Consider the following 16,477-nt stretch of genomic DNA (forward strand, 5'->3'; position numbering starts at 1 on the left):
TCATCAAGATCTTTCGCGCTCATGCCCTTTCCAACCCTCTACCAATTTGAAAAAACAATGGTGTTCTGTTACATTTTAAACACTTTGCCTTTACTTCCAACTTCCTTCCTCCCTTCCTCTCTCCTTTCTTCTCTCCTCTCCTCCACCCCCACCGCCCCTCCCCTCGCTCCCCCTTTTCTAGCAGCCGCCCCAACCAGAGGATGTGCCCCCGCGGCCCAAATCTGGTAACGTTCAGCAAAGGCTGCAAACACTGCGGATTGCCACGCGCTTTTACTGCGCCATGAAACACGTAAGAGATGTAAGAGAACCAGGGCTCATATACCAGGCATGATCTATTAAACCAATCTTATTTTATTGTTATTTTTATTTTGGTACGGCCGAGCATTTTCGTTTCCTCGCCTTCTCTAAGCTGACACACTGTTATTTAAAGGCCATATTTTGCACACTTTTCATCCATTTACAGTCACCTTTTGCTCAACTTGTCAGCAAGTTCAGTTTTAGTTTTGCCAGACAGTTTGTTTTTGTTCCCACCATTCACTCAACAACACCAACATGTATCTGAAACACTGGAGAGCAAGGAGTGGAGGAGTAAGGTGGCGGCATGAATGGGAAGCACACTGTGTGGCCAAAATAAAATTCAGGAACCAGAGAAAGAAAGAGAAAGTGAATACTTGTTACATTTCTGGAAAGTCGATGTATTTCAGAGGGAGAGCTTCCTTGCTCTGTTACTCTTTTTAATCCGAATTTAAAACTAGTGAGTTAAACAAATTCTACTGTCTTCTGCAGAACAAATTGATAAGGAGACTACGTTAACTCACCTTTGTACACCAACCTCGACATGATGTAAAATAGAGTGCACATTTTGTGACAAATGGTGTCTGAAGAGTCAAAAGAAAGATGTAGTATATACATAGACTGTGATAGAGTGAGCCCTTCTCAAAACAGTGAAGTTCAGGTACGATGTCTCAGCTCTGTGCAGCACACTGCAGCCGAAACGTTTAATTTTGTTAAATGAAATGTATTAATTAGCAGATGAGCTGGTGTCTCGCAACATAAGTTGATACAGTAGCTAGTCTAAGAGATGAGTCAGGTTTGTTTTGCTTTTTTTAATGTTTGTTTTATTTTTTAAAGCTGTTCAGTGTTCGCAGGTAATCAGAGCAACGGCAGTGTGACTCTGGTCATTTTTTTATACATCCACAGCCCCCTGATATAATAAGCGTTTTATGAGTCAGTGTTGTTGGCATCCTTGAGTGAGTTTGGCAATTACCTGCATCTCAGTTCTCAATGTGTTTCTAGTTCGGGAGAACATTGCCTGTTGTTTCCAAAAAACAGTCCAACTTATGAAATGAGGCAGAAATAGCTTTGTTGTGAAAATGAACATTTGACAAAACCATTTAGGTGCAAACTATTCAACTACTTTTCTTATTGTTTTTGCCCAGCTTACATACCTCAAAACTGTTTTGCTCTCAAGAGCACGTTTTTCTCATACACACCCACAACAGCTGATTGTGCATCACTTATTATACACAGCTTATTCTGTGTGTTCACACATAACAATGCTAAACAAACACGAGTGCTTGATTCACGTTGACTTGCATGCGGTTGATATGAACCAGCTGACTTGCTAGTAGCTTATCAAAGTGTTGAATGATAATTCCACATAAATAAAGTTTTAATAGACATTGACTGCTGGTGATAAACAGTTCAGACAAATTCTACTGCTATTTGTCTCGGTCAGAGCTCATAATTTACAAATTGGATGTCGCTGATGTGAAACCTGCTGGTGGCTATTAATCTTTGTCAAAATCGGTAGGATTATAACTTCATAGAAAGGTTTAGGAACACCCCAGTGTTACCCAGGGTTTCTGCACATTCTTAAAATGTCTTAAAAGGCATTTCATTCATTGTTATAAAAATGAGGTCTTACAGGTCCTGTTTGTAGGATTATCGTCATCTAACCCTCAGTTTCATAACTGAAGCTTCTCTCGTGTGCCAAGCATGCAGGAGAATTACAGTGACCTCAAATGGCCCCATCTAGAGTTAGCATTTTAACTCTCCTGCTTCCCTCATCTCAAAATCATAGGATTTTTTGAATGGGGTTTTGGTTAGTTGACTTAAATAAAGTCTGTGGTTAATACAAGCTTAAGAGACGTTCACATATTGTTCTACAATATAAAACACATTAGTAAATACACCATTTGCGAATGGTGATGCTTTTATGTGTCTTCAAAATGATGGATGCTAACATGTAGCTAAATGAAACTACAGAATATCATCGCGTCAAGCCGCGCCAAATCCAGCTTTACAGCCTCATTGTGGCGGCACCATCAAGTCAAGCAACCACATTGTAGTTCGCTTATAAGCATATGTTAACTTTTTATTTCTGGCGATTACATTTAGGCTTAAAAAATCCTAAAAGTGGTGTCCATTTGTAAATATTGTCTCGCAGAGCAAGATGTGTAAGTATCATAAACGTTTGTTTACCACAGAGCTTATTTTCTTCAGTAATCCAAAAGCCAATGGAAAAATCCAATAGACCTTTTGATGAGGGAACCAGGGCGATACTAACTACATCGTCGGCCTACAGAAAAATTTTGTCCCTGGGGCACTCTGTAGATGCCCATAAATCCATCCAAAATGTCCTAAATCAGTTATTCAAAACCCTTAAAAATGCTAAAACATGGAAAGTAGGATTTTGTGATCTTTTTTCTAATGTTGCTTTGTAAAATACTTAAGTAATTGGTATCTAGACGAAGAGGAGCCACTGCTTGCCAACTGTCACTGTACTCTGGACAACATGGGGAAGTGAAATTATACAAAAATTGACTATGCAATGAAGATTTTGCAATATGGCTGAAACTGATGCAAGGTAATGTGATGGGGATGTCTTAAATCATTCTGAGTGGCTTTAAAAAAAACCTCTTTAAAAGTCTGAAATCTTAAATTGCCTTAAGCTGTAGGAAACCTGGTTAGCATGCCACAAATTCTACAGAAAGCCTTTTTTCTTCTGAGACAGCTAGACATCAACGTTGCCAAAGGCCAAGATCCATTTTCCAACCAGCTGACGGGAGACAGAAAAGAAATGAGATACATTTTTTTAAGGTTGCGGGGAAATTCACCTGTCACACAGCTTTACAAGGCTCATCAGCAACCTACCCTTTCTTCCTGCCTCAAATATATCTTTCTGTTTTTCTACTTACTACCTCATCGCAGCACACCACTCAAGAGTCAGGCCCATTTCATTGCTGTCATTGTAATAGAGGAAAGCAGTAACAGGCCCACTGATAGAATCCTATGCATGACTGGGAGAAAGCATAAGACTTAATGAAGCAGTCAGAAAGACTGAGAATGTGCGGCAGGGAAATAAAAGAAAATGAAAGTTTAGAAAGATGGATGAATGTAAGAGTTGAGGTGTCAGTTCAGGTGACAGGCCTGCAAAATGCTTTCAGGTTAATTTCACTCTTTGTAGTTGGCCTTCTGTTGCGTCCTCATTTACTTTTTATGTCGCATCTTTATTCTGTCTAGCAAGTTGTACATCCCATATTTCTTGTAAATTGGAGGTCTATGTCTGTACACTGTATATGCGCTCAAATGTCCTACCTTGTGAGATGTATTCCTGTCTTCATCTGTGTCAAGTTGTTACCTGTATGTGTATGTATGTGTGTCAGTGTGTGCTGTCCAAGCTCATTCTAGTGCTACGAAGTGCTGTTGTGTTGCTGCTCTTCTCCTGCTGCCATAGATACACTGTAGTAACTTAACTGCTGCTGCTGCCTCAATACCTCATGTCCTGCTCTCTTTTTCCTCAGTGACTCAGAACTAGGCCCTGTCCCTCCTCACATAACACCTCTTCCCCCTACAGGCTGCCGACAGTCCTGCAGCCTGGTTAAGAAGTCAATTAATCCAAATAGATAGACACTTAAATAGGAAACTCCTTTATTCTGCTTGTAGGCTGAATAGTGGGAATCCGTCATGAAGATAAAGTATGCTGGCTTTACAGAGTTATTAAAAGAGTTAATATTAGATGCAAAACACAGTCTGGTTTCCGAGAAGCATCTTAGATGAAAAAGCTTGTAAAAAATGTCTTAGGAAGAATATTAGGAAGAATATACTCTTTTATCAAAGCAATAAGAACGAGATGCTCTCGGAGACTAGCTTAGTGCCAACAAAGACGTTTCATGGCTTTGACTTGGACGTCCTTTTTTTTTTTCATGACACAAAGAGTGTGGATCTACCAGATGCATTTAAAAAGCTGTCCAAACTTCCGCCAAAAATAAACATACCAAGTGCTATGTGCTTCATGGTACTAAGACGTAAATACATTTCACTGCGACAATATGGAAAATATGCAAACTGGTGCATCAGATGGATCTGTACCCTGCTGTGAGCATGCTGCACGATTTTACACAGTCAGCCTTGGTTTGGATGGACTACCTGTACTTCGTCAGCCAACTCATTTTACTAGTAATATGTGTTGAACTCGGCTGAATCACACAGGCTTGTCTAACAAACTACAGGCTCATTGGGGTGTTTCAACATGCCGGATTGTCTTGTCAGGCAGATTTGAATACGCTGTTGGCACGATTAATTTCATCTTTAAATAAAAATTAAAAATAAAAAATTTAATTAATTAATCTTTGTCATCATGCATCTTGATATACCCCTTAATTCTTGTACTTGAACAAGACAACTTTTTGATACGCCTAAGTCCTGTGTAATAATATACACAGTATGTGAAATTATGATTGTGAAAGTACTCTGGGGAAAAAGGAGGAAGAACACTGTTGCTGGTGTCATGTATTCTTATTTGTCTGCTTTTGACCTTTTATGTCAGTTATCTCAAACATTATTCAGTATTCAAATATCAATATATTTAAGAACTGAAGTTGATGGATACTTACTTGTCTTCTAAATCAAAAACTGACACTTGATTCAAGCACCAGAGTTCTGTCACATTTTTGCCCAGCTCTGCTACCTACAGTGCTATACCTCTCAGGTTTGAACAGTCGAGTGTTGTTGTGGTTTTCACTGTTGTTTATTTGGCTGCTAATCTCCACTGCTAATGGGTAGGCCAAGGAGCTGCCCACCTACAAGGACAATGACTTCATCAATGACGGGCAGAAGATCTACATTGACGAGGAGAACAAGAAAATGTTCCTGGAGAAGCTTAGAAAGGATGTGGAGGTATGTGCTCATCAAAATTACTGATAAAGCACCCCTAGTTTTAACCCTTTCTAACTGTACATTTCAGATAGATAAAGGCAGATACTTTTATTTGTCCCTGTGGGGAAATTGGTTTGCAGCAGCAGTCACTTGACATTTCCATAACAAATGTGAACACATCAGTAAACATATTATATACTTACATTGCACCTTAAGTAGGAATTTGATGAGAAAGGACAGAGGTAGACGTTTTACCAGACCAGCTGGACATACTGCTTATCGTTATTAGTAGTAGTAGTAGTATTTCCTCTTTGAATTTTCTCGTCCTTTTTACCCTTGCCATCTCCATCCTCCTTAAACATTTTTGCTATACCCTCACTTACATTTTATGTCCTGTTTCCTTCATTCCCAGTTTCTGGCCCAGCTGAAGCTCATGGATTACAGTCTGCTGGTGGGGATCCACGATGTGGAGCGAGCTGAGCAGGAGGACGTGGAGAGCGAGGACAATGAGGCCGAGGAGGAGGGCGAGAGTGACGGAGGGGGCATTGGAACACCCCCTGACAGTCCCAGCAACACCCTGGACAGCACCAAGCCTCTGTCGCCTGGAGAGTTTGATCCCGCCATTGATGTCTATGCCATCAAAAGCAATGAAAGTGAGTAGCAAAATGTGTTTTCAAGTTTTTATACAATGTTATATACAGGGTTCCTACGGTCATGAAAAACCTGCGAAAGTCATGGAATTTTACAGTCGTGTTTTGCAGGCCTGAAAAAACATCATGGAGTAAGTAAGAATTTAAAAAGTTTTGGAAAATTCATTGAATATTTTAATCCTTTGAAATGACAAAAAGGCAAAATTCAACTTATAAGAGTAAATTGCCCCAAAATTTGTCACAAAGTAATGAAACATATAAGAAAATTACCCAAACTTAAGCAAAAGAAGGAAAGTAAAGAGCAATAACAAACAATGAAATTAATGGAAGAAAGTTCTTTAAAAGAAATAACTCTCAATTTTCTCATCAATATCCCTAGTTTTTTTTAAATATAATTTTCTAAAACTAGCAAATTCTTGCAATTTGCAGGACATTTCTTGTCAAGTTGCCCAATTTTTCTTTTTTCCATGTTTTTGAATGAAATCAGACCAATATGATCAGTGCTCAAAACACCAGTGAAAGGCGTCTGAATACAGCAAAAGAAAATGGATGTTGATCCAGCTTTGAAAGGATAAAATAGTCTTTGAATTTTGTTTTGTGCAATGAAATTGTTTGTTATAGTGATCTTCTATGGAATGTAACATAACAGAAAGTTTCATTTATAAAGCTGTCGACATCACATAGCTCTGATATCCATCAATGTGATGTTTTGTACATGTCTGTAGATGAAAAATCCTGGGCAAGAAAAAAAAAATATAATGGGTCCTTGAAGAATCATGGAAAAGATTTGAAATTTTGTCCTTGAAAATTTGTGGGAACCCTTTATAAATACAACCAGTGAGAGCTGTATTTAACATCTAAACAATAAATACAGTACTTGGAGCTCCCCCTACTGGGTATTTTAGTTCTCATTCTAGTTGTCTGACCTGCTGCTGGCAGAATGATTTTGTTTGTCTTATTTAACACCTGATTTTGCCCGATGACACTGTGTAAATACGAAGATTCTCATCCACAGTGCATTTGCTTTAAACTACAGGCGCTCCCAGGAAGGAGGTTTACTTCATGGCTGTCATAGACATTCTGCAGCATTACGATGCCAAGAAGAAAGCTGCCCACGCCGCCAAGACTGTCAAACATGGGGTATGTAGCTGCATACAAGTAGGAATGTCTCGATTAACCAATTTTGCCATAACAGTTATGTAACTGCCATTACATATTGTCACAGTTTCATAGCCAAAAGAAGTGAAGAAGCTACAATATCTTGTGTGTCCTTACGCCTGCCTGTTGACCCATGAAAACTAATCTTATGAGTCACGTGTGTAATGAAATTTCCTCTCAAGAGAGTCAAGTTCGTAACACGTGTGTGCGGTGAAATCTCGTCGCGACTGCAAGTCACATAACGTGCGCTGCTTTGTTTTGTGTGTGAGAGTCGTGCCACTCGCTTGAAGCGTCGAGAAGAGGAGGTGTTAAAAAATGTCAGAGGGAGCTATTCGCCAAAGCAGCTCCTAAGATTGATAGTGTGGGGGCATTTTGGATATCTAATAAATGACCAGGGAGTTGGATGGATAGCCAGTTTGCAAAGCGTGCCGTCAAAAAGTGATCGCAATGGGGTGCAAAACTTTGAACATGTTCCAACATCGCTAAAATAATCGTCTGACCCTGTATGCCCAAGTCAAGGTAAAGAAAAAAACTTAACTTGTTATTGTACTAATCTGGGACAAAATACTTAAAAGTCCCAGAGCGTAGATCACAACTTGTGAGGGTGGCTGTCGCTCTCACTCTCTCCCTGTAGCCCTTTTTACACAGAGACCGCGCTACATTGCATTTGCATTCTTACACAGAACTAAATGACAGCAGCATCATGTGTTATTTAACACAGCATGTCGGCGTCCCAGAAGCATGTAGGGGTGTGACAGGAATGATGTATAACACAACAGCGTTGGCCTCTATTGTGACGTATAACATGCATGTCGACAGCGCTTTCTAAACAATAATGGCATTATATGGCGTTAAGAATCATTTGATGTCTCTGGTATGTGGCGGCTGATCTCATCCTGTGCTCGGAGGATGAGGCACTTTGAAATCTCATTGTTTTCCCAATTTGTGGACATTAACAGCCGCTGTTCGTCCTCTTTGACTTAGCTGCTAACTGCTGCTAAATCTCTCTCGGTGGGTCGCACATACAACACGCTGTCTGAACATCACATCTGTTCCGGTCATAATCCAGTCCTGCAGGCTGTCCTGTTTATACAGACACAGTTTTGATGCTGTTACTACCCTCGTGGCGGCTTCGAGGTGAGACAACTCTGTCCTACCATCCCGCAATTGTACTTTTTAAACAGAATGGAGAGGCAGCGTAGTGACATCAAATTCATGCCTTTAACTGGCTGTGGCTCTCTGTCTCTCTCTCTCTCTCTCTGTCCTATGTTCTTTATAGCCTATTCCCTCTTAATTATTATTATTATAGATTATTTTTAACCCTTGAAACCTGTATTGACATCAGTTTTTGTCAGCTATTTAACCGTTGAAACCAAAGCATTGTTTGATTTCTTTCAAAAACATTAGGGAAAAAGGCAACGAGCATCTTGGCAAGAATCGTCTTGTAAATTGCAAGAAATAAGTAATAGGTGACAAGAAAAATACCAAAAAATTTGTTTTGGGGTTTTTTAAGAAGAAAATTTAAAATTTTCTAGATAAAAATATTCAGAAAAGTATGTATAATAATAAAAACCATATACTGTATTAAAATTGTGTTACAGAAAAAAATGTATACATATTTTTTTCAGGATTTTTGTGTCATTTTCTTGTTTGTTTTGGTTATTTACTTTTACTTTTTTGGTGCATTTTCAGGTAATTTTGTTGCTACTTTTTTTTTCCCTTCCAAATTTTTGGGCTATGTCTTGTTCAGTTGTTCATTGTTTTTTACCCATGATTGAAATAGGTCAAACCAATTTGAAGTTTTAAAGGGATAAGTAGCCAAACATTGCACTATAAAAAATAACTGGCTTTTGTCAATGTTGTTAAAGATGGTTGACATTAGCTACATTAGAAAATATTCTGAAATTAAGTCTCTCCTCTCTTTGTCTCTCTTTCTTTTTTAAAATGCCACAGCACTCTGACTAATAATCATAGAAATAGTGCAACTGTAATATTTTCTCTGACAATAATCATGATATCAAAATCTCATCTGACATCTCTACACACAGGAGCTATTTGAATAGTTCTGTTCAGAATATAATGCTAAGTATAACTGTAGCCCGGAGTTACAGGATAAACACTGCATGTGTTGAACGACAGTCGTCTGTGTGTCCCTCTGTAGGCCGGAGCAGAGATCTCCACGGTGAACCCAGAGCAGTACTCCAAGAGGTTTTACGATTTCATCACCACTATCCTGTCATAGCCTCGAGGAGTGACAAGGGGCACAGAGGCACATGGGAAAGGGAGGGCAAGTGGGGAGCAGGGCGGGGAAGAGAAGTGACGGAGAGAAAAACCATCGAGAGGCTGAATTAATAAGGTGCTGTGATGGATTTGTTATCACTCTCCCTCATGCATTCTCCTCATCCCTCCCCGTTTGTTTGTCTCCCTTTCAGTGGCGTGCCACGCTCTGCAGCTAAAAACAAAACATCATTCGTTTACATTTAACCTCTCCTCTGTTGACTTTTGTTCATGTGTTACTTTGGATGATAAGGGTGTCGAAAGCAAGCGTCCAAGTCATTACATTTTTTTTTTTATATAATTTGTTTGTTTCTGTATGGTTGTTTATGTGGGAATATGGCTTTTTTTTAATCCTCTAATACAACATCCAGCACCCTGTTTTTTTTTTTTTTTTTGGATGTTTGCATTTGTCTTCCCCTTATGATATTTTGGGGGGGAAGTACTGTAGGGGAAGGGTATCGTGTGTGTATCGCATGAGGTCAAGGGGAGGGCAGAGGTCAGATTACGGCACAAGGTGAGATCTCTTCTGCAAAATGATGCCGGTAGTGGGATGTAAACGAGGATGTTGAGCCTCGCCTAATGCAATTGCTTCATTTCAGGAAAAGGGAAGCAGTCTTCCAATAGGCCAACAGCCAGATCCCCCACCCCCACCCAAATGCTATACAAGTACTCAGCCAAACAGATCTTCCCATTTGGGTCCCTCCTGCATCACTCACCTTTAAAACGCCACCTGCTCCCTCGTGTACAGTTAAAAAAATTAAGCTTCTGGGTTATCTTCTTGCCACACACTCACAACAGTAACTTCTCTTTAGATTATTGCAGTAAATTACTTTGCTTGTTTCCAGCACTTGTGGTTGTCAGTGCTTTGTCCCGTTTGCTTTGTTGTGATGCACAGTGATTGAAAGATGATTAAGGGAAGGACGTGTACCTTAAAATGAGGAGAAAGAGGGATTTAAGTACACAGTTAAGTGTTGTTTACTTGCGTTCCCTCTGTTGGGCATTGTTCTGGAAGTTTCTGTTCCTGTGGCGAGGAATGACCCAGAAGTCCTGTGTTGTATCTTCATATACTATAGGGTGTCAGTTTGAAACATCAACAGCCCTTAACTTTCTGTTGCCATTAGCACCTTATGAGTAAATCAAAAAAATTGTTGCACTTTTATTTGTTACTAGAGGTTAGGAGCTCTTGTTCTGTTACATGCGCTGCAACAAAGATGAAAAGGAAACCTCTCTTTGATTCGAGTCTTTAGGGACCTGATCTCAGATCCTCACCTCACCTACGGGTCCCTAGATTGGTTGGGAAGACTTTACTGCAATATTAGCTCTGTTCAGAGCTTTTGTAAACTTTCCAGTTCTTTTTAGAAGTGCTTTGTGGTGTTGTGGTGGGTTTTGTGACCAGGCGACAGCGTTACTGTGTGTTCAGGGCAGCAGACAGAAGACTGTTTACCTCCAGCATCGTACCAGCGCACACTCAATGACGGCTAACGATGTGTGTGTCAGTGTTCAAAAGTTGTAAAAGGGCCGAGGGGGGGGGTTGGGAAGAGTAGCTGCGGATGTAAAGATACGTGTTGTTAAGTCATTAACACCAACAGCATCTTCTCTAACCTCAAGTCTGTTATTCATTGTTGTTTGTGTTGTTATTGTTGACATTTTTAAAGGTGGTTTATCTGTGTTTTAATTTGGCGGTTTTATGAATTGATGTGGTAATGATTTTTGGGGGGGTTTTTTGTATATTTTGCACAAGAGGAAAGGAACCAAATGTTACGAATACGATCCCAATTAGTTGATACGGTCTTAACAAGGGAAATGCAATATTACTTGTGTGTAAGTGAGAAAAGTTGTTGTGCGTGTGACGTTGTGTATCACCTCTGGATAACCAACTAAAACAAGTAAAAGTCGTCCTCCTTGACTATTGTAACCCATGCAAAAAGCTTCCATCACAATATGTTTGTTTAGATATCATAGAATATATTCACATTTATATTTTTACATTGGATTTTAGTCATGAAATATAGTTGTATTTAAAAAAACAATGCGGAGCCACCCTTGTGAATGAATGATGGTGCTGTGGTAAATGAAGAATGATACTGCTTGAATTTATACTTACTTATAGATGTACTTTAAAGAAAAAAAAGTCATAAAAAAATTGCATGTCACAGGACTAAGTTTCCTTTTCCCTCTAGTCTGTGTTGTTGGCTGTTCAGGTTCTCTTTGTGTCCCTACACTTTAACCGGATTTGTGAGCTGTTCAGCGTAAAATAGTCCCTACCATGCTTTAAATAACTGTTTTTCATTGTATACACTGTGCAAGATGTGTGCCTTTATACTCCAAAATTATTTAATTTTCTATTTTGTAATCTTTTTTTAAAACAAAGGTAAAAGGTTATTTTAATAATAGGGTGTTTACGTTGACATGCGTTATTTCCGACTTTATTTTCAGCCCCCCCGCTCACCCTTCTTCCACTCTGTGTTTAGATTTATTGTTGTTAGTTAAATGAAACCATTCTAATGATTGTGTTTTAACCGACTTACAGAGAATAGCTGTCTTAAATTTGACTACGGTGGATTGGTTTGGATTCTGCAAATTCAGATCTATCGTTGTGATTATTCAGTGTGTACAGGCGTCCCTTTCCTCCTCCTCCTCCTCCTCGTCCTCAGGGCGAGGCGGTGTCTGCTGATATTAATCCTTTGTTCGTTCACGCTGGTCCTGCCTTTATAATGAACGTGCGTGCGTGTGTGGAAGTGAATTGTGGAATGTGATTGTGTTTTGTCGTGCTCATCCTCGCTAACTGACAGCTGCCCCCCTCCTAAGTAGTCTGTCAACATTTTTTTAACTTCTAACTACAGATGCAATCACATTACTGGAATGTGATTTTTTTTTTTTTTTTAAATGTTTGTCCAAAATTTCACTCACCATCGATATACTGCTTCCTTACTCATTTCTGAAACCGGTTTATGTTCTCTTGCTTTTTGTGTGACCCAGATCACCTTGTTATCAGGGAGGTCGTCAGCTGATAGTTCATCCTGAGTCAGTGGTTAATTGATATTTCTGTGTTTGTTCACTATAAATGGGCTGTTTTGTTTCTATTGTCACGTAGCTCATACTGTACATAGGTTGTGTCATACAGAAAACATGAGGGAATACAATCATCTTCTAGTCTGCTTTGCTCTGTTTGGCCCTGGAGGCTTCCCTGTAGTTGACATAAGCAAGTAGAAAACAGAGCAGTGCATGCTGGGAGAGTGAGGTTTTTTTTAAAAATCTGTTTTGTTTTGGGAATATTAAATCTGGCTCTCATGCGAGGAAGGCGATGATGATGCCAGACTTTAACAGATGCAAATTAAAGATGATAATAACACGCACCCTGCTGCTGAAATGAATAAATCCTTGCTTTTGTGACTCTCATGAATGAGCTCCCCCACCTGACAGTCAACCTGCTGCCACTGTTAACTTGCCAAAAGCAGCAGTCTGAACTACCCCACATGAGCTTGAAGAACATTGTGTGTAGTATAATGTGTCTGTTTGAAATGAATTTATGTTTTTTAACATGCACTGGGAGATGGAGCAAGGTGTGCATCGCTGATATGTGAACATGTCCAAAGTTATGAGAAACGATCCTGTGTTCATGTGGTTTATTAAGTGTTAAGGGAAAATCTGAGTACAAATGACTGGAACCCAGGCCAGATCTGCAGAGGTGGAAAAATTTCTTTTGGCCTTTAGATTAAAAATATTTGTAGAGAAAACAATATTTTTTAAAGTACACTGTAAAATCTGACACAATTTTACTTTGAAAAAAAAAAACACAGATTGCCTTGAAAAACGTAAGTAAATATAACTAATTGTTGAGTTTACTTAAACTTGTCATTTTTAAGTTTCAACTTTACAAAATTTACGTGTATCTGTATTTTGATTACATAAATCTTTATCAAGTACATCAAGTTTACTGTGCTATATATATATGTGTGTGCGTGTGTGTGTGTGTGTGTCTGTGTGTGTGTGTGTGTGTGTGTGTGTGTGCATTCTGCTGGTTGTCAACTCGTCAGTCATATTTGTATATTCTTAAACACGTTAACAAAACAGAGCTTGTAGAGCTCCTGACTTCATCATTGGCAAAATCCTTTTTTGTGGGGATAAAGATAAGTCCGACTAACTTGGTTTACTGAAGTTGCCAACAACTAAAGATTTACACTTAGAAAAGTAATTTCACTCGTCATTTTTAAGTTGCAACAACGATACAAAATTAAGTAAACACAGCTAAATTTTGAGTAAACTTAATTAGATATAAAGTCAACATTAATTAAGATTTATTGTTATATTTACTTTTTCAAGGCAATCGGTTTCATAGATCAACTTGTCAGATTTTACCGTGTAATTAAATCCTTTTAAATCAGACATGCAAGTCAACACACCCCAGGCCAGGAAACGTTCCCCCCCTGCAGTGGAGCTTTGGTCTCAGGACAGTCCCGAGTACTTTTAGACTACATCTAAAAGACTTTCGCATTACTGTGTGTGTATATGTGAGTGAGAGTTTGTGTGTGTGTGTGTGTGTGTGTGTGTGTGTGTGTGTGTGTGTGTGTGTGTTTATTGCTGTCTGACAGTGGTTGGTGAGAGTTCCCTTTCAGTGGCAGAGAGGCCAAAATGATGTATGTTTATTGTTCTTCACATTTAATGATGATGATAATAATAATAATACACTCCATTCCATAAGCGTTCACTCAAACCAATTAAAGCACTTGTTCTGCTTAAGTCAGCCTAACTCTGATGTTTCTCTTTTTCATTTACTATCCCCTGTTGCACATTTAATTTTTCACTTTGAAATATGTTTGTTTCACATTGATGCTCTACTTGCAATAACATATTTCACACTCCAGTTAACACTCAGTATCTGCTTAGGAGGAGAGGAAGACAGGAATGACTTTCTCATGACTCTTTAAATCCTGCAAAATTTCTTCGCTTTAACTCTTCATTTTTTTCACCATGATTTTTGTTAGGAAAACAACAGACGTTGGTTTTTGTGATTATTAAAGTCATGCTCCTGTCTCCAAAAGCCTGGAAAAAACAATTATACATATATATATATATATAGTTGTTTTTAACATTGGTATTAACAATTTAATTAAATTTGCGGAACAATGGACGCGAAAAAAAGAAAATCCTGAAAGATGAACGAAAAACGCTGTTGAAAAATGCCCCCTTATTTCTTTAATTTGAATGTGTTTTTGTTTAGTATTTGTTGAATTACCATAATGTTAAACTAATAAAACGCAAACGTGGTCTGTTAAACTAATCAGTATTTTTTTGCCAGAGGGATTTCGCCTTTTTCAATTACATAAGAGGCAACAAAGGAAATATTTAGTCCGAGATCCTGTTGCATGTAAAATTAGCAAAATGTCGCAATCGTAAAAAAAAAATCCTTTCATCATTTACACGCTTGGATTTCGCACACAAAAAAATAACGTCATGCTTTACAGTCTCATGCATAATAAATGGTAGTCCGTATTGCGAGCGGTGGTAATGATTTCAAATATGAGGGACCATCCGTTTGTTTAAAACGTTAAACGGTAGTAACGTAAGTATTTTGTGTGGGGTTGTTGTTTTGTTTGTTTTGTTTTAGCGTATGAACACCAAATATCTGCCCCTAAAATATCAAACGTCACTAATGAAAAATGGCTATGATACCATACCAAAAATAGATACAGGCACGATCAAACAGGCTATATAAAATCTAGAGACATGTTTGTAAAAACTTACCGGCGTTTAATTTGCTTTTCTTATTTACAAAATGTTTGTCGCAAAAACCGTGAACGGAGGCTTGACGCTTTAGTTTTTAATTATTCATATTCAAATTCTAATTTAATTGACTCACATTTAATTGACCATTTAAAAAAGCCAACAAAAGAAAGAAAGAAAAACACTCCGGTTTTTAATTTAATATCAGTGATTTTTTCTTTAACCCCCTCTATCTCCATGCACGCACCAACACACTACAAGGACACACTTTTTTTGATCAGTTTTAATATTTTTATTGCTAAAACGGGTTCACACTTTCAGCGTCCTCCAATTTAAATGAAGAATAATTGTATTGTGTTGTTTTGCAACATATATTCTACAGTTGGTTAAATGCCAATACAAGGATATGCTAAGGAAAAATGTGGAGGTTTTCGATCCTATTTTGATCCGTTGAAATTTGAAATGTTATATTTTGTATTATGTGTCTAGCTAATCGCGACAGTTGTTGACTATATGTTTATTTGTTTTGCCAAACTAAAGTATGTATTTGTTGATTTATTGTGGAAAGGAAATTAGAGCCGCTCGTCTTTTCTGAAACCGGTTCCATTTACTGGAACTGAAACATTGATATGACAGACATGAGCAAAATAAAATCGGCGACAAGAGAGTCATGAAGCTGTATGATATCAAATGCGATTTTTAGAGAGGAGGGGGTGGTGGCAGCTGCAGCCGGAGCATGTTCAGATCTCCGCTGCGGCAAGAGGCGGAGGCTCATTTGCACCGTCAGTACAATGTGGAGAACAAGCAGAGACAACCCAGCAGACAATAAACAAAGAGCTCGCCATGTGCGCTGCAGCTGCTGCACGCACACGTACACACAACACACGTACACGCACACAGGCACAGCTGAGATGCAGTGACAAGTCATGGCCGCCAGGGGGCAGTTTGACCCCAGCAACCACAGCACTGACTGAGAAATACATTTCTTATCCCAGATTATCGAACTACATAGCCTACTGTATGTTACTTTTTAAATCAAACATTTAGATGTGTATGAGCCAGGCATGCCTAAGACCATGTGTCAGCAAGAATCCAGCATGCTGAAATGTCTTTTAGTGACTCTGTAATTACCCACCAACTCCACGGTTGTTGTTCTGCCTCAGAACATGACCTTTGACCTCTCTATGAGACAAGAGTTTCCATGTAGCTCAGTGAAATGTCCTTCATTGTATCTGCAGGGTCTCTAACATAACATATAGTAAAAATATTAGAATATACCATTTATATCTGTTGTACTAAAGATAACAGTCACTGCCAAAATGCATGTAAAATTTGGTGTAAAAACAAAACCAGGTTTAATATCAAAGTTGAAAAGCTGCTACTTTAAACAATGTAAATTTATTGTAAGACAAATGAAACAGGATGTGTATGAAGTGTTGTTAGGCCGGCTGGTAGTTCTCCAACCGCTCCAGCAAGACCTCCGAGTAGCCAGGTGAGTAGTACCTAAA

At 38.7% G+C, this 16,477-nt stretch overlaps 2 protein-coding genes across 5 annotated transcripts in view; one reads left to right on the top strand and one right to left on the bottom strand.

Annotated features, from left to right (window-relative positions):
• Positions 1-13,995, top strand: part of pip4k2aa (phosphatidylinositol-5-phosphate 4-kinase, type II, alpha a) — a 38,579-nt gene extending 24,584 nt beyond the window's left edge. For 2 of the 4 annotated variants that reach the window (XM_042510468.2, XM_088071666.1), the window contains 5 exons: positions 182-298; positions 5,068-5,181; positions 5,573-5,813; positions 6,847-6,950; positions 9,130-13,995. In XM_042510468.2, the coding sequence (XP_042366402.1) occupies positions 182-298; positions 5,068-5,181; positions 5,573-5,813; positions 6,847-6,950; positions 9,130-9,210 (657 nt within the window). In that variant the 3' untranslated portion in view covers positions 9,211-13,995. The remainder of the gene's footprint in view (positions 1-181; positions 299-5,067; positions 5,182-5,572; positions 5,814-6,846; positions 6,951-9,129) is intronic. The other 2 variants (XM_088071667.1, XM_042510469.2) reach the window with 2 other exon arrangements.
• A 1,971-nt stretch (positions 13,996-15,966) lies between these two features.
• The window catches only part of spag6 (sperm associated antigen 6), a 42,616-nt gene continuing 42,105 nt past the window's right edge, over positions 15,967-16,477 (bottom strand). Inside the window, exon 11 of the mRNA XM_042510438.2 lies at positions 15,967-16,472. Within this exon, the coding sequence (XP_042366372.2) occupies positions 16,409-16,472 (64 nt within the window). The 3' untranslated portion in view covers positions 15,967-16,408. The remainder of the gene's footprint in view (positions 16,473-16,477) is intronic.

This window comes from Plectropomus leopardus, chromosome 21 (assembly GCF_026936395.1).
Source record: "Plectropomus leopardus strain MGB_pleo_1.0 chromosome 21, ASM2693639v1, whole genome shotgun sequence".
Taxonomy (NCBI): Eukaryota; Metazoa; Chordata; class Actinopteri; order Perciformes; family Serranidae; genus Plectropomus; species Plectropomus leopardus.